The sequence below is a fragment of the Lepidochelys kempii genome, chromosome 12 (assembly GCF_965140285.1).
Source record: "Lepidochelys kempii isolate rLepKem1 chromosome 12, rLepKem1.hap1, whole genome shotgun sequence".
Lineage (NCBI taxonomy): Eukaryota > Metazoa > Chordata > Testudines > Cheloniidae > Lepidochelys > Lepidochelys kempii.
This window is the reverse complement of record NC_136391.1, coordinates 5,274,251-5,295,870: the sequence shown is the minus strand read 5'-3', so window position 1 is coordinate 5,295,870 and position 21,620 is coordinate 5,274,251. Positions and strand designations below refer to the sequence as shown.

Sequence of the window (21,620 nt, the reverse complement as noted above, 5' to 3'; positions counted from 1 at the left end):
GAGAACATCTCCCGCTGACATAAAATCGCTGGTGTGGACAGCACTGTCAGTGAAGCTTATGTCGGTCAGGGTTGTGTTTTTTCACACCCCTGACTGACAAAAGTTCTACCGACAAAAATGCTAGTGTGGACATAACCTTAATGTCACAGATTCTTTCAGATTTTCATCAGGTCTTATCTGGCAAGTTTCAAACAATGCTTTAAGTGTTCACCATGCAGCACAAACATCCAAGTTTCTCAAGTGATACAAGCTGCATATTTCATTTTTCAAATCAAACACACTATTGGACACTTTACATACAGAATTAGTTATTCTGAATTAATTCTGTAGTAATCACTTCCAAAACCACACCCCATAAAGGAGCATTTGGAGATCCAAAGATTTGCCATATTGCTTTGAAAATGCACAAGCAACAGCCATGCTACTCAGACACTACAAGATCAATCAAGGTGTAAGAGCAAGCAGAAAGCATGCCTTACTCAGGAAGGAAGGTGAAGACCACCAGAGACGGAGAGAGGGCAGAGGTTAAATGTTGTGGAGGGCTAGCCTGAAGACTTCATTGGTGCACACCCAAGCACCTTGAAAACTTTTCAACAAAAAGGTTTGGTGGAAACCTAGAACTTGGTCATCGTCTGCCTGAGCAGGAGGAAAAAACACACACACATAACTAGACAGAAGTTCCAAGAACACAGGGTGCCATAGTCACTGCTGGATTTGGCTGATGCAGGTAGAACCTATAGGCCTCAAATGCAGTCTCCTCTTTCTGTCTGAACAAATGCTCAACAGCAGTGGAGGCCTTCAGGGAAGGGAGAAGCAGCAAGAAGTGATGGGAACAAAATTAGGATACATGGGAGAATTTAGTTGATCCTTCCCACACTAATTCCAGATGTGTAAAGTAATGACAAAATACTAGCCCAGCTACAAAATCTGCTTGCTCATCCTGATCATTGTGATTATTATTTCAAAAAAAAAAAAAAAAAAGGGGGGGGGGGAGGGGGGATTTTACTACCACTACCCCCAAGATGAGTTTTGGGAGGCTAGTTTAATATCTGTTTAAGAAGTTTTTTGCCAATGAAAGCGTGACTGTTGTACTGTTTCTGCTCAGATACAGTAAGAATCCAAGAATCCAGTAAGAAGTGAGCTGTAGCTCACGAAAGCTTATGCTCAAATAAATTGGTTCGTCTCTAAGGTGCCACAAATACTCCTTTTCTTTTTGCGAATACAGACTAACACGGCTGTTACTCTGAAACATAGTAGGGATAGGATACAGAGGGCCCTAGACAAATTAGAGGATTGGGCCAAAAGAAATCTGATGAGGTTCAACAAGGACAAGTGCAGAGTCCTGCACTTAGGACGGAAGAGCCCCATGCACCGCTACAGACTAGGGACCGAATGGCTCGGCAGCAGCTCTGCAGAGAAGGACCTAGGGGTTACAGTGGACGAGAAGCTGGATATGAGTCAACAGCGTGCCCTTGTTGCCAAGAAGGCCAATGGCATTTTGGGATGTATACATAGGGGCATTGCCAGCAGATCGAGGGACGTGATCCTTCCCCTCTATTCGACATTGGTGAGGCCTCATCTGGAATACTGTGTCCAGTTTTGGGCCCCACACTACAAGAAGGATGTGGAAAAATTGGAAAGCGTCCAGCGGAGGGCAACAAAAATGATTAGGGGACTGGAACACATGAGTTATGAGGAGAGGCTGAGGGAACTGGGATTGTTTAGTCTGCGGAAGAGAAGAATGAGGGGGGATTCGATAGCTGCTTTCAACTACCTGAAAGGGGGTTCCAAAGAGGATGGATCTAGACTGTTGTCAGTGGTAGCTGATGACAGAACAAGGAGTAATGGTCTCAAGTTGCAATGGGGGAGGTTTAGGTTGGATATTAGGAAAAACTTTTTCACTAGGAGGGTGGTGAAACACTGGAATGCGTTACCTAGGGAGGTGGTGGAATCTCCTTCCTTAGATATTTTTAAGGTCAGGCTTGACAAAGCCCTGGATGGGATGATTTAGTTGGGGATTGGTCCTGCTTTGAGCAGGGGGTTGGACTAGATGACCTCCTGAGATCCCTTCCAACCCTGATATTCTATGCTTCTATGATTGTCCATGTTGGGGTCCATCCTACTGCACAACCAGAAACCTAACAGTTTACAGAGCCTATTCCTTAAGGAGATTAAGGGCAGAACCCAAGGATTTACCCCCAAATACATCCCTTGCTGCAGAATCGTGATCCATTTAAAAAAAAAATCCTACCCTTTATGGTGACGAAGATAACCTTGAAAGCATGAGTGGTATAACTACTGCAGCTTCATCTGCCCGAGATGGCAGAGAACCTGAAAGTGTCTCAGATATGAAGGGCCCACAGGCACCTAAACCAGGGCCCCATGCTAAGATTCTGAGACTGTTAAACTTAGTATTCCCCCTTCACCACCACCTCCCCCTGCCCCGAAAGAGAGACATGGAATTAAGCATTTTTGCCATGAAATAGTTATTTGCTGCAGCCAGGTGCCTGACATCTTGCTCTGCAGTTTTCCTCACTGGGGTTAAGTTCATTGTACATACTGCATGCTCGCAGCACTGTTCCATGGAACCAAGCTGCAGAGGCTAATGGACCAGAGCTGGAGTCCAGCTTGCAGCTAGGGAGCCAGAAGTATAGGCTGGCCAGCTGGGCTGCCGGTAGAACAGTGCAGCCACCAAGGCTTGGGAAGTCAGAGAGCTGAACTTCTGAGGTCAGCTCCATGTTCGCCTCCCACCCCCATTCCTAGCCCCACATGAGAGGGAAGCGGTTCTGAACGAGACTGCCTGGGCAGTTGCAGAAGCAAAGGCCTAGGCTACCTGGAGAACATAGTGAAAAGCACACCCTTGAAAATAATCAATACTTTTACATCACTGAGAATTTTCACTGATGAGCCACAGCTTGGGGGGAGGGAGAAGAGGGGGCATGGTGGGAATGGGACAGACAGGGGGACATAGAGGGAAACGCAAAGGATAATTTGTGATGGTACAATGTAGTTGTTGCTGGCATTTTCTACCTGGGTTCCAATTATAGGGTAATCCTTGGTCTTCACTAAAAGAGGAAGACCTGTAGTTTTAGGTTTCAATAATGTCCAGAAGCAGGTGGTGTGAGGCCAAGAGCTGCTCTTCCCCACTACCCAACTAGAGCAGATCAGCTCCTTTGGGGGCTCAAGGGGATTTAAATAACTCAGATCCACCCTGACACTTTAGTCCATCCCAGATTCTGCTGGAGGTTCGATGACAAGAACACGCTGTTTACAGAGTCTGAAGGAGTAAACATTGACAGTATTCTGTGAAGGAAACTGGAGCATGCTAGCCACAAAGCTGGATGGGCTGGGGATCCTGTCGTGGCACCATGCACTCTCACAGGACCCAGCATGTTTCTGGCATGCCTCACTGAGTGTTAATGCCATTGGCTTTGGCTAGTTTCTTTAAAGGAACTTTGTGGCCTCAAGGACAAGGCAGCTCTTATTCTAAAGAACAAGCCCAACAAATCCTCTCAATCTACTGTCTTCAGGACTTTGGAAGCACAGCTCTTCCCCCAGAGAGGTGGAGGACCAAAATGAGGTTGATTTAGTTCAACAGCACAGCAGAGGTGACAATGTATACATTGTGCGTTCAGGGCAAACTGAAGCCATGTGGGTAAAAATAATCTGGAGCAGTGTTCGCTCTAATTTTTCCCACTCATGTGTGGAATGAATATTGTTACGTGCACCAATATGGAGGTGATGTGTGACAAATCACCTCCATATTGGTGCACGTAAAATTACTGGGGAGGGGAGGGTTTTGGAGTGTGGGAGGGGGCTCAGGGCTCTAGGGCAAAGGGTTGGGGTGTGGGCTCTGGCTGGGGGTGATGGATTCAGGGTGTGGGAGGGGGCTCAGGGCGAGTTTCAGAGGGTTGGGGTGCAGGGAGGTGTGACGGCTCCAGCTGGGGACATGGGCTCTAGGGTGGGGCTGGCGATGAGGAGTTTGGGGTGCTGGCATGCTGCCCTGGGGCCAAAGGACTCCCCCTCCCCCCCCACCGTCTCCCTGCTGGCAGCCCACAGAGCTCCGGGGGAGGGGTCATCCTCTTCCCGCTGGCAGAGGTTAGCGAGCGGCTGGTGGCAGCCCTGCACTCCTCAGCTTGCTCCCCTCCCCAGACCCCACCCACCCCCTACCTCTCTCCTCTCCAGGCCTCTGCTGCACGGCCCTTTATAGCCTGCCACGTGGCCACGCGGCTTAGAGAGAACTTAGAACTGGAGTAGCTTCCAGAGAAGGGACCTCTTCAATGCTTGATGGCATGAGCTCACTCAGACAATATCACCATTCCTGAATCAGTTTTGGCCACAAAGAGGCAGAACAGGATTGCAGATGCAATCCCTGGGCATTTGACCCAAGTGCCCTATCAGTCAGCCCTACTCTTCCCAAACTGCGGCTGACTAACCTTAACCCAAGTGCCTGCACAGAAATGGAATAGCAAGGCTCCATTACAAGGACTGTCAACTAATATGAAGAACTACTAGACTGTCCTTGCTCTTCCATGGAGCAGCTGTACCAGAGGGCAGATGGAGGCATCACAGCCTGCACTGCTAAACTGTATGAACAAGGAAACCAAATTTACACCTTCCTGAAGAATTATGAACCAAGCTGCCATTAAACAGAAACTGCATCAGTTAAGACAGTGGTTCTCAACCCACGGTATTGGATGCGGCCCACATAACACATCGTGGGCCGCATATGTGGTCCACAATGGTAACTAGGTTGAGAACCACTGAGTTAAGACCTTTACTGCAGCCATGACTTCAGTATGAATGAGAAGAACAGTACATCTAAAAGCCAAACCAAAGAAGTGATGCTTCCCATGACATTGCTGAGGTGCAGATGTTTTACAAAGGGCTTTTAATCTAGCGTGGCGAGCAGTTTCTCTTGGAAATGTTCTACACCAGAAGCATGACACACCAGTGTAGGCATTAATAGGTGCCTCCTAGATACATAAGCTGCTTTATAAACATCAGATGATTAAGTATCCTGAAGAAAACATTAGGACATTAGCATTTATTTCCCTGTAATGGAAAGAAGAGTTTACCTTAAGTTGTCCCACAACCATACTGAGTATACAACTGTCAGGCGTGGGCTGATGGTCTTGTGATGTGATGCTGTGCTGTATTTTTTGAAAAGGAAGGCTCTACAATGAGAAGGAAAAGAACAGGGTGAGCAGATAGGAAGTGTTCCCCTCCTTAGAATTTACTATACAATACACATTTCATGTAGGAAATCAGTTAAGTGCAGTGGCATAAGAAGCTGAACTAGTTTGAAAATAGATATAAGTTTACATTCTCAGTGCCCTAGAAAGATGCAGGTGGTCAGCAACTGAGTACCTGTGTTTTTCTGAAGACTTTCTACTAAAGAACAAAATTAATTTTGCAGATAAACAAATACTCCATAAGCCCCATCTCAAAGTGGAAGTCAGATTTAGCAGCTACCCTTTTAATGAAAAGAACCTGGTATCTCTGGAGTGACAACCTGGTTGTTCCCTCCAGCCCTGCGAAAGGCTGCAAGAAATCTTCACCAGAGAGGCACTTATAATTAATTATGTTATTGTAGGTTCTCATCTCAGAGTCCCCATTCTCTTCCCTTTCTGCATTCCACTTTCTAGCACCTTCACTCCTTTTATTTGTCCCTCCTGAGTTATTTCAGACACATGGATATGACGGCCACTGAATACTACCAAGCTACATTCAGCTAGGTTGACCACAATCAGCTAACCCATTTTTAAAGGTGTTGAACTCTGTCTCCGTCAGCTGCTAAGGAGTGCTTAAAAAGCACTCACCTTTTTTCTTAATCTAACTAGACCGCGCCTTATGGTTGCTTTATAAATGAGGTGAAGCTCTGTTCAATATGAACTTTCATACTCGTAAGAGCTGAATTTGAAACAAAAGCTGTGCTAATATCACTGAGGCAGGTGGCATGCAATTTGAGATTCAATACCCAGAGCCCTGCCAGTAAAGACCACAAACTTTTGCTCTCTCATTAGTATAGTGGCTGCCAGCAGAGGGCTCAGAAATGTCAAGTTTAATCAAATGTACCTGTAGGGGGAACTTCTCTGTTTCTACATGCAAGGAAATGCTTCCTTTATACTTTGGAAACTGGTGCTTTCTTTAATATAGTCTGGTTCAGTAAGCACCTCACATGTGAACAGCTGATGAGCACTAGATTTGAGAGAAAAGTTGGGCATGACAATTATATTGTTGGTTTCTAGAAGGGAATAGTCTACCTATAGCTAATACAGCAGATTTATTAAGTTCAGCATCATACACAGAACATCTCTGAGGGCACAACAAAAAGCAGCATTTAGTAGCAGGACAACAAAAGCCAGTGTTGGTGGCAGTGAATTTGTGCACCCAACGTGTGGCAGAGACTCTAGAGAGCAGATTTTTGCCATATTGGTGATAATGTGTCTGCCTGACACCAAGTGCTAACCTAACCAAGGGTTAGGCTAGACCAGGACATTGATTCAAATCCCCTTGCCCATTTTCCTCTGAGCCTCACTTTCTGATACATTTCCCCAGGCTGAATCTCTGAGATTTTAACAGAAACCTGCTTGCTTTGCAATGTCCCATAGCTCCTCACCTGGCCCAACAGACCCAGTGGCTGCTAAGAAAATTTGCAGAAGGTGGATTGAAGGGGTTTCACTGTAAGATGCCATCTGAGTTTATTTTGATTGCTGCTCCCCTTATATGTGCTGTTGTCTTTTTAGCACAAGTATTTAAATTGCAAACTATTTGTAGCAGGCACGGTCTCTCATTGTGTGTGTGTCTGCCACTAGGGCCCTGATCCTGGGAGGTGCCTCTAGGGGCTACGAATAAAAGAGAATCACAATTAATAATAAAAATTTTGAAGACAAAGTTAGGTTCTAATGACACCTGTGCTACCCTGTTGCCGTTCGTGGATTTGCACAAGTGTACTGATTGGAACTAAGTAAACAATTCAGTTGATGCACAAGAAATACAGGCCAGGTCCCTCTCAGCTGTGTTGGCTCTGCAGGGCTAATGGGAGCATTCACAAAAGAAACTGAACATGGAGTGAAGGTGCTCAGCACTATCCTGCACTCCTCAGGCCCTTTCAGAACACAGGAGTTTAATTCCCCAAACTCAAAATGCTGGAAAACCAGGATAAGGAATTACAGTGACACTTTGCACAGAAACAGCCTTAACCATTCCCCTTCCCTAGTGAGTCCTTCTAGGGAAATCACAGTACCTGGCATGTCCCTCAGACTCTGCCAACCAGCAGCAAGTGCTCCCTGAAGTACAGTGAGGGTCTGCTGGCTTGTATAAATAGCAGAGCTGATTTGGAGCTGAGTAGGGCAAAGAGAAAGTAGCAGGTTTGGTTAGGGAGAAATAGGGTACGGGTCTGTTCCCAGGTCCGAGAGAGATATTCACATGGCACAGAGTTAAGGCTGTTTGGGGATATGTTTCGACTCTATATACAATTTTATCCTGCCCTCATCATCAGAGTATCCAAGTGCCTTCCAGCAGTGCATTAAGCAGTGGGAGAGAACTATATGTGCTTAGTTCCTGTGGGAGTTCGTTTCACATTCTTGCACTGGCCCTTTGGCCCTGAAGAAAGCTCCATCTCCTGCACAAACAAGCTTTTCAGTGCTGTGGGGGACATGCCATCTTAACTCAACATTTCCTGAGTCTCCCCCACTCGTGTTTTTTCCCATACTGCTAGCCTTCGCATAAAGGGCACGTAAAAGGAACTTTAACTCCACATATCCTGGTGTGCCACCATTCCAGTTCTGGGAATTAAACTCTTGAGGGACACTGCCTATATTGTTTTAGGCTGGGTCCAGGGGAATCAGCTGAAGAATCTGCGCTCACAGCTGTTGAAATCTCAGATCAGCACCACTTTCCGTAACCCGCCTGCTAAATGGTGTGGTGGGGGGGCAGGGGGAAAGGTTAAATCACTGAGCCTCTGATTCACTGAGCTCTTCCTCAAGAAGCCAGAGCCCAACTTCGCCCTCTGGATCAGGCAGGAAAACTCCCCTGCAATGATGCTCACAAGAAACCTGAGGCAGGTGGTGTCTCTACATTTCCATATGCAAGAAAGGTCAGTCAACGGGCCCAGGTTTTAAACGCCAGTTGTCTGAGTGTCTGGTGATCACGGTCACTTGTCTGGCCTAACTTTTCAGCTGGCCTGGGGATGCTGCCTAGACTGGTCTTCCTGCTCCTACCTGGGGAGCCATAGTGCCTTTCCTTTCCAGTCAGGGACAAGGGAACACCAGATACCCAGAGGCAGTTTTGTTTTGAATTGGAGAGTCCAAATAGTATAGGATAGAACTGACATGAATACTTCCCAGATTGAGATTTAGTGTTTGAACAACACTCATCAGCAGGTCACATTCACAGAATCATAGAAGATTAGGGTTGGAAGAGACCTCGGGAGGTCATGTAGTCCAACCCCCTGCTCAAAGCAGGACCAACACCAACTAAAGCATCCCAGCCAGCCTTTTGTCAAGCCGGGCCTTAAAAACCTCTAAGGATGGAGATTCCACCACCTCCCTAGGTAAACCATTCCAGTGCTTCACCACCCTCCTAGTGAAAGAGTGTTTCCTAATATCCAGCCTAGACGCCCCCCACTGCAACTTGAGACCATTGCTCCCTTGTTCTGTCATCTGCCACCACTGAGAACAGCCGAGCTCCATCCTCTTAGGAACCCCCCCCTTCAGGTAGTTGAAGGCTGCTATCAAATTCCCCCTCACTCTTTTCTTCTGCAGACTGAACAAGCCCAGTTCCCTCAGCCTCTCCTCGTAAGACACGTGCCCCAACCTCTGAAAATTTCCGTTGCCCTCCACTGGACTCTCTCCAATTTGTCCACATCCTTTCGCGGGGGGCCCAAAACTGCATGCAATATTCCAGGGGTGGCCTCACCAGTGCTGAATAGAGGGGAATAATCACTTCCCTCGATCTGCTGGCAATGCTCCTACTAATGCAGTCCAATACGTTGTTAGCCATCTTGGCAACATGGGCACACTGCTGACTCTTATCCAGCTTCTCATCCACTGTAATCCCCAGGTCCTTTTTTGCAGAACTGCTGCTTAGCCAGTCGGTCCCCAGCCTCACGAATCCAAGAGAGAACTCCAGAGCCACACTTTGAAAAATATCATGTCTATAAAAAACACTGCTGAGGGTCCAATGGTCTGTTGAGCTATCATACAGCAAAGCCATCTAAGGTGAGAGATTTCGGCTGGAGGTGGAATGGTCAGCTGATACCTGCTGAAGTTCACCTTGTTTTTGAAGAGACTAGCTCTTCTAGAGCAACCCACAGCAAAAAAAAAAAAAAAAAAAAAAAACCCACCTAAATCCCAGACACTGGAAAACCTCCTCAAACTTCTGCTGTTCAGAACAGAATCAGTCTAACAAGCTTGGATTCCCATGGATGCAGACAAATGCTAGGTCCTGTTCAGATAAGCTCTTTGGGAGAAGGGATTTTTAATGCAGGAACTCCTAAAGCTTGAAACTGGGCTGCCTTCGCTTTCCCTATTGTGGGGGAGGGATAGCTCAGTGGTTTGAGCATTGGCCTACTAAACCCAGGGTTATGAGTTCAATCCTTGAGGGGGCCATTTGGGATCTGGGGCAAAAATCTGTCAGGGATGGTACTTGGTCCTGCTGTGGAGGCAGGGGGACTGGACTCTATGACCTTTTGTGATGAAGTGGGACTGTTCTTAATGTTTTCTCTGAATATTGTGGGGGTGCCTCAGTTTCCCCTATAAAAAGGAGTACTTGTGGCACCTTAGAGACTAACCAATTTATTTGAGCATAAGCTTTTGTGAGCTACAGCTCATTTCATTGGATGCAGTGAGCTGTAGCTCACAAAAGCTCATGCTCAAATAAATTTGTTAGTCTTTAAGGTGCCACAAGTACTCCTTTTCTTTTTGCAAATACAGACTAACAGAGCTGCTACTCTGAAATCAGTTTCCCCTAGGCAGTTCTTAAGTATCTAGGTGGTGGGATAAGGGTGTATGATCGTTGCAGAGCCCTAGAGGGCAGGTGTGTGCAGGGGTCTGGACACAGAGAATGGCCAACACCCTGTGTCCTGGCAACTGATGGCCTGACCCTTCCCCCCTGCAAGTTGAGAGCTAAAGGGTTGGAGAACAAAGGAATCAGGTGACCTACTGGGGGGGGGAAGGGGGGGAGAGAGGAGACACACACGACAGACAAAGCCCAGAGGAGGAGGGACTGGAGAGGGTTTCAGTTTAGTGCTGGGTGGTGGCATGCAGGGAACCCCAGGGCTGGGGTCTAAGTTCCCTGCCCCCCAGAAGGACTTGACTGAGGGGTCCTGGTTGTACCCACAAGTTCTGTTTTAGACTGTGTTCCTATTGTCCAATAACCCTTCCGTTTTACTGGCTGGCTGAGAGTAACAGTGAATCCCAGGAAGAGGGGTGCAGGGCCCGGGCTCCCCCACACACAGTGACACCTTTCAAGGTCCCTTCCAGTTCTGTGATATAAGTATATCTCCATACTAAAAACACTATTTCCTGTACATTCAAGTACATCCTTCAGATGTGCTCCCAACTCCATTGTAGAAGGTCAGCAACCAAAGACTATTTCATGAAGAAACATCTTCCTTTCTAAAGGATCAGGTTGCAGAGTCTTCTGGAGAGTTCGCAAAAAGAAAAGGAGTACTTGTGGCACCTTAGAGACTAACCAATTTATTTGAGCATGAGCTTTCGTGAGCTACAGCTCACTTCATCGGATGCATACCGTGGAAACTGGATTCCCACAATAGCAGGACTCTGCAGCACAATCTCTAGAGGAATTGGAGTCTGCACTTATAGGCCTTGTATGTGCTAAGTTAACTGCAAATTGCAAAACAGAAATTAAGAGATTTTGGGGAGAATTAAACAGCCCACTCTCTGCAATAAGAAACTGGGACTTTTAGAGTTTCAAAGCACTATTTTCTGGAGAAAATGAACTCCACAAATTGACAAAACTGGGAGACTGTCTGCAGACTTTGGAGATGAACTAGGGAACTAGTTAAAAAGAAAAGGAGTACTTGTGGCACCTTAGAGACTAACCAATTTATTTGAGCATAAGCTTTCGTGAGCTACAGCTCACTTCATCGGATGAAATGAGCTGTAGCTCACGAAAGCTTATGCTCAAATAAATTGGTTAGTCTCTAAGGTGCCACAAGTACTCCTTTTCTTACTGTAAGGAGAGTGATCACTTAAGATGAGCTATTACCAGCAGGAGAGCGGCGGGGGGGAATAAACATGGGGAAATAAAGTGTTTTACTTTGTGTAATGACACACCCATTCCCAGTCTCTATTCAAGCCTAAGTTATTTGTATCCAGTTTGCAAATTAATTCCAATTCAGCAGTCTTTCGTTGGAGTCTGTTTTTGAAGTCTTTTTGTTCTAATATTTGCGACCTCTAGGTCTGAAATCGAGTGACCAGAGAGATTGAAGTGTTCTCTGACTGGTTTATGAATGTTATAATTTTTGACATCTGATTTGTGTCCATTTATTCTTTTACATAGAGACTGTCCAGTTTGACCAATGTACATGGCAGAGGGGCATTGCTGGCACATGATGGCATATATCACATGGGTAGATGTGCAGGTGAACGAGCCTCTGATAGTGTGGCTGATGTGATGAGGCCCTATGATGGTGTCCCCTGAATAGATATGTGGACACAGTTGGCAACGGGCTTTGTTGCAAGGATAGGTTCCTGGGTTAGTGGTTCTGTTGTGTGGTGTGTGGTTGCTGGTGAGTATTTGCTTCAGGTTGGGGGGCTGTCTGTAGGCAAGGACTGGCCTGTCTCCCAAGATTTGTGAGAGTGATGGGTCTTCCTTCAGGATAGGTTGTAGATCCTTGATGATGCGTTGGAGAGGTTTTAGTTGGGGGCTGAAGGTGATGGCTAGTGGCGTTCTGTTATTATCTTTGTTGGGCCTGTCCTGTAGTAGGTGACTTCTGGGTACTCTTCTGGCTCTGTCAATTTGTTTCGTCACTTCAGCAGGTGGGTATTGTAGTTGTAAGAATGCTTGATCGGGAACTAGTTGCATCCGATGAAGTGAGCTGTAGCTCAGGAAAGCTTATTTATGCTCAAATAAATTTGTTAGACTCTAAGGTGCCACAAGTACTCCTCTTCTTTTAGGGAACTTGGTTTTCACTTGACAAGAGAATTACACGTTACCTGTTGTCAGCAGCAGCAGCAGCTTTCATGCTGAACGTGGTTGTTTAACATTGATTCTGCATCCCTGCAGGCCCTTGATTCACTGGAAGCAAGCAGTGTCCCCAAGGGACAGCAGAGTGTCTCTAGAGTTGTGAGTTGCAATGGACACTGGAAATCCAAGTCCCATAAAAGCAATATTTGAATACTGCGTCATCACCTCTGAATAAGCAACAGCTACAGAACTAGCAGAATTTTATCCCATTAATAATGTCCCAGCCAGCCCAAGAAGCGAATATGTCAGTGCTGTGGGTCTCAACTAGTGGACTGCACTGTGTGTTTTCTAATAACTTGTCTCAGAGGAAGAGCCAAGAAAAGAATACATTCAGTGAGGTGAGTACCCCAAACAGCCCAATGAGAGAGAATCCTGTGATAGAAGAAAAACTCAAACCTGTCTTACTAAGTAGCTCAGAAGTGGAAAGGTTTCCCTACACAGAGGGCTAGGGAACATGTTCTAAAGCTCCTAAGTCACTCTGGAGCCTAAGACCCATTTTCAAAGTTTAGGCTCTCAGTCACTGCTGAACATGTGATTTAGACACGTTTGAAAATTTTATCTTCGATGTAAGAAGCAAAACAATTTAGATCTTTAGAGCTGTTTCCCAAGACATTTCATTTAGAAAAAAACATTGCATAGACTTACGGAGAGTTTTTCAACTATAGCTGTTTTGCCCTGGCATTGCTGCCCTTCCCAGGTAAGGCATGATGCATCAATCTGAAACAGTCAAAACAAATTTGGTCACAGCCTGCTTGGGAAAGTAAATAAACGATTTCTCTTCAATAACGCCAGCAAGGGAAGACTTACCAATGCTGTGCATGCACACAGATTTATCAGAGCTCAAACTGGCTACACTCAGCTTCCCTAGGAAAAGTGAGGCATGTAACTGTTTGCATGGTTCTCTACAGAGCAATTAATTCTGTAATGTCAATTACACACGTGCACTGCCTCCTGTAACTAGCTCAATGGATTGCCAGTACTGTTAATAAGGGTAGGAGTCACTTACTACTGGCTGCCAAGGGTACAAGGTAAGGAAATTAGTTACCTAAAGGGAGAGGGGGAAAAACAAATGCAGACGGAGCAATACAAGTAGTAACTGGTTTTTCCTGGTGGTCTGTGGGATTGGGTAATGACGACACTTCATAATCAGAATATATCGGTCAAAAAGCTGCTTCAATTGTGTCAGAGCAGGTGGTGTTTTTTCTGGAAACTACAGGAGGACAGGAAGAGAAGTAAAGGACATCAGACACACCCAGAACAGATGGAGAGCATGAAGAATTTATGCTAACAAATCTGGTACAATTACTTACAGAAACTTAGAGATTAGAAATAGACATGCCCTATCAGGGCCCCCAGTTCATTTCAGGAAAGGCAAAAAACTTTCTAGAGAACCATTCTAATACTTCATCCAGTCTGGTTTTCAAGTGATTCAGACAGCTTCCATCTCTGAGCCCTTCTAGACTGTAAGAGGCAAGAAGCCTGCCCTATCTGTGGTCCACTAAAGCTGCTTCCCATGAGCACCAGAACAAATGGCCACTAGAAGTTAGTTTCAGAGGATGCAGTCAGAACAGTCTCTTGTCAGACCAAGGCTATAGCTACACTAAGAGCTTACTGTGGTGCAGCTGAGCTGCTGTGAGCTCTGTAGCGTAGCCGCTCTAAACCAAAAGGAGAGAACTCTCCCGTTGACTTACTTAATCCACCCCCAATGAGTGACGGTAGCTGTTTCGGCAGGAGACACTCTTCCTCCAACAGAGCACTGTCCACATCAGTGCTTAGGTCAGTGTAATTTACGTCACTCGGAGGGTGGCTTATTCACACCCGAGTGACATAAGTTACACCAATATAAGTAGTAGTGTAGACATAGCCCAAGAAGCTGGATTCTCTGAAGCATGGACCATTAAAATCACATCATCTCTTTTTTCTTTTTTAAATTCTTGATTTCACTGAGCTTTACAAAGCCACAACCTAATTGGAAATTTTGCACTATTGCAATGTTTATCTTTAGAATCAACTGAACTATAAGTGCAGTTTTTAAAGCAGTTTTCAGGGTCATTAATGGTAGGATTTCTTATCTGAAGACCACAAAAAATTGGTATAGGCAAAAGAACATTAAAACTGTATTTATTCAAAACGTCTTATAAATCCATAATGGTACAAAATCAGCGTGTCTACAAAAAGCTTGCAATTTTAAAACAGAAAAGTTGTTTAGCATTTCAAAACAAAGTTCAAATTTGTCAAAGCTTTCTGTGAACACACAAAGTTTTATCATTAATTTCATAATGCAACAATTTAAACAAAATTACAATCCATGGTCCAAAATCTTAATATAGTTACCTGAGAGTCCCATTATTCAAACTGACTGAGGGTGCTTTTAAGGCTTTCAGAATTTAAATGCTCAATAAGGAAATAAGGAAAGTCAGCTTTGAAGACCTATCTGTTCTCCAGTAAATATCTGATTGCACTAAGCTGAGTGATGAAAACAGGTTATTCAACACCAGTAGAAGAAACTGGAGCTGTTAAGAGTTGCAACTGTTCTTTCAATGTCTTCTTTCTTTGTTTTCAGCCAGGCTCTTTACTTGAGATTTCCATCTCTGAACAGCTGCTACATTTTTCAGTATTTCACTGGAGAAAGTAACTTGCTGAAATAAAGACAACAGTAGCCTGCTACAGCAGTTACTGTCAGCAGAAACCCATTAAGTGCCGACTGCTCTGGTGTGAGTGGAACCTGGCACATGCAGGGATCAATCATATTTTACAAAGTGACATGGCATTTACGCATGATCATAATGCTTTCAGAACATGCACCACAATTTTAGTCAGTAAATTTATTCAGTCTTCCAGACTTCAACAGTTTCAGCAATTGAACATGAATTCCTCGCTATAGAACCGAGGGCTATTGCTATTGACATCCACATCTAAAGCAACGCCTCAGCACCCCTCTTCACACCAGTATTTGTCACCTTCTGGCAGAGACTCAACATCCTGTTTATACTGTTAGCAGATTTTCATTAACTAGCCACTTTGAAGAAGTACTCCACCTTACTTCAGGCGGTATGACAAAAAGTGCATAGTCAGTATGATCTGATATTCTCTCCTTCAAAGTTTCCGGACAGTAAATTTAGCATATGTGCGGATCAGCCATGTTACTGGCAAAAGATTTCCTCATCTTAGCCATATTGGCTGTCATAAGATTAGTCATATGGCACTTATATCCATGCACACTTTTTGACAATCACTAGTGGCTGAAGTCAAATACTCAGGCGAATGCACAGAGATATCAATGCTTGTCATACAAGTAAACAACTTGTGCCTGATCAATAATCATAATACACAAGAAGTTCCTTGTAAACATTATATGACTCCATCTGAAGAGGATCTGGGGATGATAGTGGAGAACAAATTGAATATAGTCAACAATGTGATGCAATTGCAAAAAAGGCTAATATTCTGGGCTGTATTACCAGGAGTGTCATATGTAAGACATGGGAGGTAATTGCCCTACTCTACTCAGCACTGGTGGGGCGTTAGCTGCAATAGTGTGTCCAGTTCTGAGCACCACACTTTAGGAAAGATGTGGATAAACTGGACAGAGTCCAGAGAAGAGCAACAAAAATGATAAAAGGCGACCAGACCTATGAGGAAAGGTTAAAAAAACTGGGTCTGTTTAGTCTTTTGGGCGGGGGGGGGGGGGGGGGAGGAAGACCTGACAACAGTCATCACACATGTTAAGAGCTGTTATAAAGAGGACTGATCAATTGTTCTCCATCTTCACTGGAGGTAGGATAAGAAGTAATGGGCTTAATTTGCAGCAAGGGAGATTTAGGTTAGATATGAGGAAAATTTTTCTACCTGTAAGGGTAGTTGAGCTCTGGAATAGGCTTCCAAGGAAGGTTTTGGAATCCCCATACCTGGAGGTTTTTAAGAACAGGTTGGACACACACCTGTTAGAGATGGTCTGTGTTTACTTGGTCCTACCTCAGTGCAGGGAGTTGGATTTGATGTTGTCTCAATGTCCCTTTCAGCATCACATTTCTATGATTCTATTTGCTCAGTTTCTAAAACCTCAGTCTCCTCTTCAAACACTTCATCCAGGAGACATCCAGTCACTGCAAACCCTGGTGGAGCAGCATTTCAATCTTTCTGATTTGTGACTGTTCAGTACATCAGAAGACAGTACTCCTTACAAGCACAGCACCAGCTATTACCTTGTCAATTGTGTGTTCTAGTTTGTGGTGTTCTCAAAACAAAAGATGAGAAAGAGGGTCTGGGGGTGGTCTTTTTTGATGCTGATGCACATTAAGTGTGAAACCTAACAGAAAACTCCATGTAAAAAGTCAAATTCTACAGAAAAGAGTACAGAGTAGCCACTTCAATTGTTTAAGACTAAAATGAGAAGAAAGTAACTTTAGTAAATGTAAATAAAAAACAGATGTAATATTTTTCAAGATAATGATTTTATCTGACCTGCTGTACTTTGCACAGTACATCACCTTGTTGCTTCCAAGCTGTTTATTCTAGTGGTTCATATTTAAGTTAGTGAAACACTTGTCCTTTCACTTGAGTGTTATAATCACTATAACAAACTGCTTTCATATAACCAAGATTGGCAATATCCGTGGTACTTAAAACATGCCCTGTACCTTGTTGAGCTGCCACTTAGGACTAATTCAGTCAGGACCAAGCAGCTCACACTGGCCTCAGAGGGCTTATGCTCAAACAAGACCATTTTTTATTGTTCTTTCAAAATATGGCCAACACCACACTAGCCACCAATTGTCCAGGTGATGAAGTGATCGCCTGTTGAGTGCTTCAAGGGATGACCTGTACACCCATTATCCCATGCCCCCATCAAGTTACTACAGTTTAGGCTTGAAATTAGACAAAGGTTTCTAATAATCAGAGGAGCAAAGTTCTGGAACAGCCTTCCAAGGAGAACAGTGGGGCCAAAAAACCTAACTGGCTTCAAGACTGAGCTTGATAAGTTTATGGAAGGGATAAATATGATAAAACTGCCTACAACGGCATGTTGCCAATATGTGACTGCTAGCAGCAAGTATCTCCAATGGCTGGTGATGGGACACTAGATGGGGAGGGCTCTGAGTTACTACAGAGAATTCTTTCCCATGATGGTCTCTTCTGGCCTTAAAGTCTATAGCACACGCTTTAAAAAAAAAAACAAAAAAAAACTTCACTGAACTTTTGAACACACACACACACACAAAATGAGCTGAGTGACTCTGTTGTATGCAAACCAGAACTCGAGCAGACTAAAAGCAAAATGAAGTCCGTTTCTAGATACAGATTCCTGATGGCCTTTGAGAGTCAGCTTAGAGCTCAGATGATTCAGAATACCATCTCCTTCATTTTGGTTCCTGTATGACCAAAGCCTCAGTTACTTTTTTTAAATGCCTGTTGCTTTAGCGGTCACAGGGCAGACTGACTCAGATGCCTTTCCGGTTTTTGCTTCATTTCTGGAGAAAGGAAACAGTTTGGCTTTTTTGGCATGGTCTGAGGGCTCTGGGTATTTCCTGAGAAAGAGGTATTTGGGCTTGGTTCTTCTTTTGTCAGAGGACACATGAGAAGGACTTGTCATAGCAGTGCGTGCCCTGGCTGTATAGAGCTGGTGGAGAAGCTGTTAAGCAATCCTTTAAGTGCTGAGCCCAGTTCAGGAGATCTCAGGAAGACAAACTATTGGCTACTGAAGATTCTGGCTGTCCTTGCACATGTTAAAAGGACCAAGCGTAAATGTTTGGTGATTAAGGGCCCAAGTTCTGTAGGGATCCATAAGGATGATGCAACTGCTGAAAAAGCTCTGCCTAAGGGTCCCTTGTGGACACTATCTGTGAACATAAATAGAAGGCCGACTTACCCCTGTCTGGGTCATTACAGGAGAAGTTGTGGTAGGGGGTCCCTGCAGATAGTGGATATGGTAGCTGGAGCAGGGGCCAGAGGAGCAGAGCAAGAAGCAGAGGTAGCTCAGACAGACTGCTGAACTCTCATGCATCCTTTGGAAAAATAGAGGCATCTTCTGTGAAGCTGCTATACAGGGGACGCAGGAGCCAGGGCATCCACCATGCCTGCTGATACCTGCATTGTGAAGGGCATGGGGCAGACACTGCTCATGGAGGTGGCACTGGTAGGGCTTTGAGGGCACCACTTCCTCCACTGGGCCTGCTCTGAAACAGCCACTCTAGCCTGCTTGCAGGAGGAAGCTGCTACCTGGGTCCTCTTGCTGGGTGAAGGGGCTTCCACCAATGCACAGTTGAAGGGGGAGCACCAGAGTGTACACGTCCTAGCCGCGCTGCCTTTGTTACTTCAGTAGTTTTCTCCACCCCGCAAAAGCTTTGGCTGAGGAGTGGCTATGGTGGAGATGGGAGCTGGACAGCTCCAGAGGGGTTTAATTTGGGGACCCCCACAAAATAATTTGGAACAAGTCAGGAGTAAAATTTTAAATTCTTGTGCTCTGAAGAGAAATACAACATGAAGTCCGAGAACTACATGCTGCAGCTACTAGGCACAGCTGGGACTTACCAAGCTCCATCTGATTGCCAAGTCTAAGCCTGCTTCCTATGCACCCATGAAGAGGAATGGAAAGCCTGGATGTGAGGTACAACAATTTAATCCCTATGCCACTGTTCACCACTTGGTTCACAGGGAGCTTCCCTGGCACCAGCCTATAGGCAAAGGGAGTCACAGAAGGCAAAGAGTAGAGAGTTGCTAGACCTCCGACATGGCTCCACTCTGTGCTTGAATGGAAAATGAACAAGAATAGGCTTTTCAGGCATAATTAGGGCCCTATCAAATTCACGGCCATGAAAATTGCATCACAGACCATGAAATCTGGTCTCCCCGCCCTCAAAATCTGGTCTCTTGAGTGCTTTTACCTATACTATACAGATTTCATGGGGGAGACCAGCGTTTCTCAAATTGGGGGTCCTGACCCAAAAGGGACTTGCAGGGAGGTTGCAAGGTTTTTTTAGGGGGGTTGTGGTATTGCCACCCTTACTTCTGTGCTGCTGCCTTCAGAGCTGGGCGGCCGGAGAGTGGTGGCTGCTGACCGAGGGCCCAGCTCAGCAACACCGAAGTAAAGGTGGCAATACCATCCCAGGCCATCCTGACTTCTGCGCTGCTGCTGGAAGCGGCTCTGCTTTCAGAGCTGGGCTCCCAGCTCAAAGCCACCACTCTCCAGCTGCCCAGCTCCGAAGGCAATGCTGCCACCAGTGGCAGCTCAGAAGTAAGGGGAGCCATACCACAAACTCCGAATAACCTTGCAATCCCCCCACAACTCCTTTTTGAGTCGGGACCCCTACAATTACAACACTCTGAAATGTTAGATTAAAATAGCTGAAATCATGAAATTTACAATTTTTAATATCACATGACCGTGAAACTGACCAAAATGGACCGTGAATTTGATAGGGCCCTAGGCATAGTGCTGGCTGTGGCGGGGTCTTGAAATCACGGAGGGCACATTTATCTTTCCCATAACAAAAACAGCTACTGTCCTGCTCCCAGCATATTCTCAGGGTTATAGATGCGGACCCTGATATCCTCAGTTCAGCTCCATCCTTGAGTTCCCAAAATTACCTAATTCAGTTTACCCCACTAACTAGCAAAACGAAGCAAGCATGTGGCTTTTACACAGAGGTTTCCTCATGGGACAACCTATGGTGCCCTCACAACCTACCAACAATGGGTGCTGTTCTGAGCACAACTGTCACAAAGCAGGCAGACAATGCTAAGAAGAAGTGAGAGGGGCGGGGAATAAATAATCCAGGAAGTGTGACTGAGAGGACTAACATTTTGGATTGCGGGGGGGAAAAAAACCCATCAGCTTTTCCAGTGCAAGAGTTTAAGATAAACATCAATGAAATCTGATAAGGGTTATGAGAACCCTCCTCCCACAGGAGAGAGGCAGATTTAAGAAGTGGTAGAGGGCCCTCACACCCCTTCATTTGGTACTTACATATAGGGATCCTAAATGGGTCCTGTCTGTATCAAATATCCGGTAGTAATGTTGTACAAAACTGGATCCAATCTGCTCCCAAATAGGCTTGTCTCCCATTCTGAATCCTCCGCCGGAGCCAGTGACTGTAAAAAAAAGTCAGAAAGAACAGTTCATTGATTCTAAGGCTAGAAGGGACCCTTGTGATCACCTAGTCTGACCTCCTGTAGAGCACAGGCCAGAGACCTACCCCAAAGTAATTCCTACAGCAGGTCTTTTAGAAAACATCCCATCTTGATTTAAAAGTTAAATGCTGGAGAATCCACCACGACCCTTGGTAAACTGTGTCAATGGTTAATTACTCTCACTATTAAAAAGGTACACCTTATTTCCAGTCTGCATTTGTCTAGCTTCAACTTCCAGCCATTGGGTCATGTATGTTTGTTACAGCTTTCTCTCCTAAACTGAAGCACCCATTATTAAATATTTGTTACCCATGTAGATACTTAAAGACTGTAGTCAAGTCGCCCCTTCTGACACGAAAGAGCCGCCAAAGGCTGTGTTAATATGTAAACAGTTAAATCAGTCTTAGACTACAGCCTTACAGTGTACAGCCAGCCAAGAACATAACTCTCACTAGGCTTTTAGACTACCAGATCTGTGCTGCTGCAATATAGCAGCTGTCTGCAGCATGATTGGGGACGTCACACAGAACTGCATTTAGGGAGCTCCTGCACTTCTCTGGCACAGTGGCAATGGAGAATGGAGCCTTTAATTGCGCCAATAAAGCTGCCTCTGCCACTTGGTGATGGCCATTTTACATAGCTCACTGGGGAATAAATTGCTTCCTTTGTTGTCCCAAAGAGCAAAGCTACAGTCACCCGCCCTGTAGCGACACCTCTACCAATAACCACAAGACAGTGATACCCAGGATTTCAGTGCAGTTGTTTTCTACATTAAATATCTCCTTTGGGGCAGTCAGTACCCACCACTTCCCATTCAACTAGGCAAACTAGCCCTCAGTGGAGTCTGGTCTGCTCTTGCAGTACCAGATTTGGACCAATCTAAACTCTGTTAGAGCATGGACAACTGAATGAGAGGAAGGAGGGCAGCAATTATGCATTGGGGCCCAGGACCAAGGCTCACTATTAAAAAATAGGGAGGAGAAACCTGAAGTAACAGCCATGACCTAGAAGTACTGGTAAGGATACCAGCAGGTGGTAGTCACTGCCTTATAGTTAGTATAACAGGGGAACTCTATTTTCCCCAGAAATGACCCCATCTGGTGCAGTTTCCCAGTATGGATTAGGACTGGTATCCCCTGGCATACAGCATGGAGACATTAATCAAAGGTGGGAGCAGAAACTTTTTTTTTTTTTTTTTTTGCCAGTTACAGAATCAATGAGTCTGCCATCTTGTTTTGGCAAGTTACAAATTGAGTATTGAGCCTCAAGTGGAC

The 21,620-nt window shown here is 45.2% G+C and overlaps 1 protein-coding gene across 6 annotated transcripts in view; it reads right to left on the bottom strand.

The window, feature by feature from the left end:
- NUTF2 (nuclear transport factor 2) overlaps positions 1–21,620 on the bottom strand; it is a 57,051-nt gene that overhangs the window by 8,416 nt on the left and 27,015 nt on the right. For all 6 annotated transcript variants that reach the window (XM_073307241.2, XM_073307243.2, XM_073307239.2 and 3 more), the window contains exons 2-4: positions 20,183–20,307; positions 12,862–12,933; positions 5,079–5,177 (exon numbers count right to left, since the gene is read on the bottom strand). In XM_073307241.2, the coding sequence (XP_073163342.1) occupies positions 5,079–5,177; positions 12,862–12,933; positions 20,183–20,281 (270 nt within the window). In that variant the 5' untranslated portion in view covers positions 20,282–20,307. The remainder of the gene's footprint in view (positions 1–5,078; positions 5,178–12,861; positions 12,934–20,182; positions 20,308–21,620) is intronic.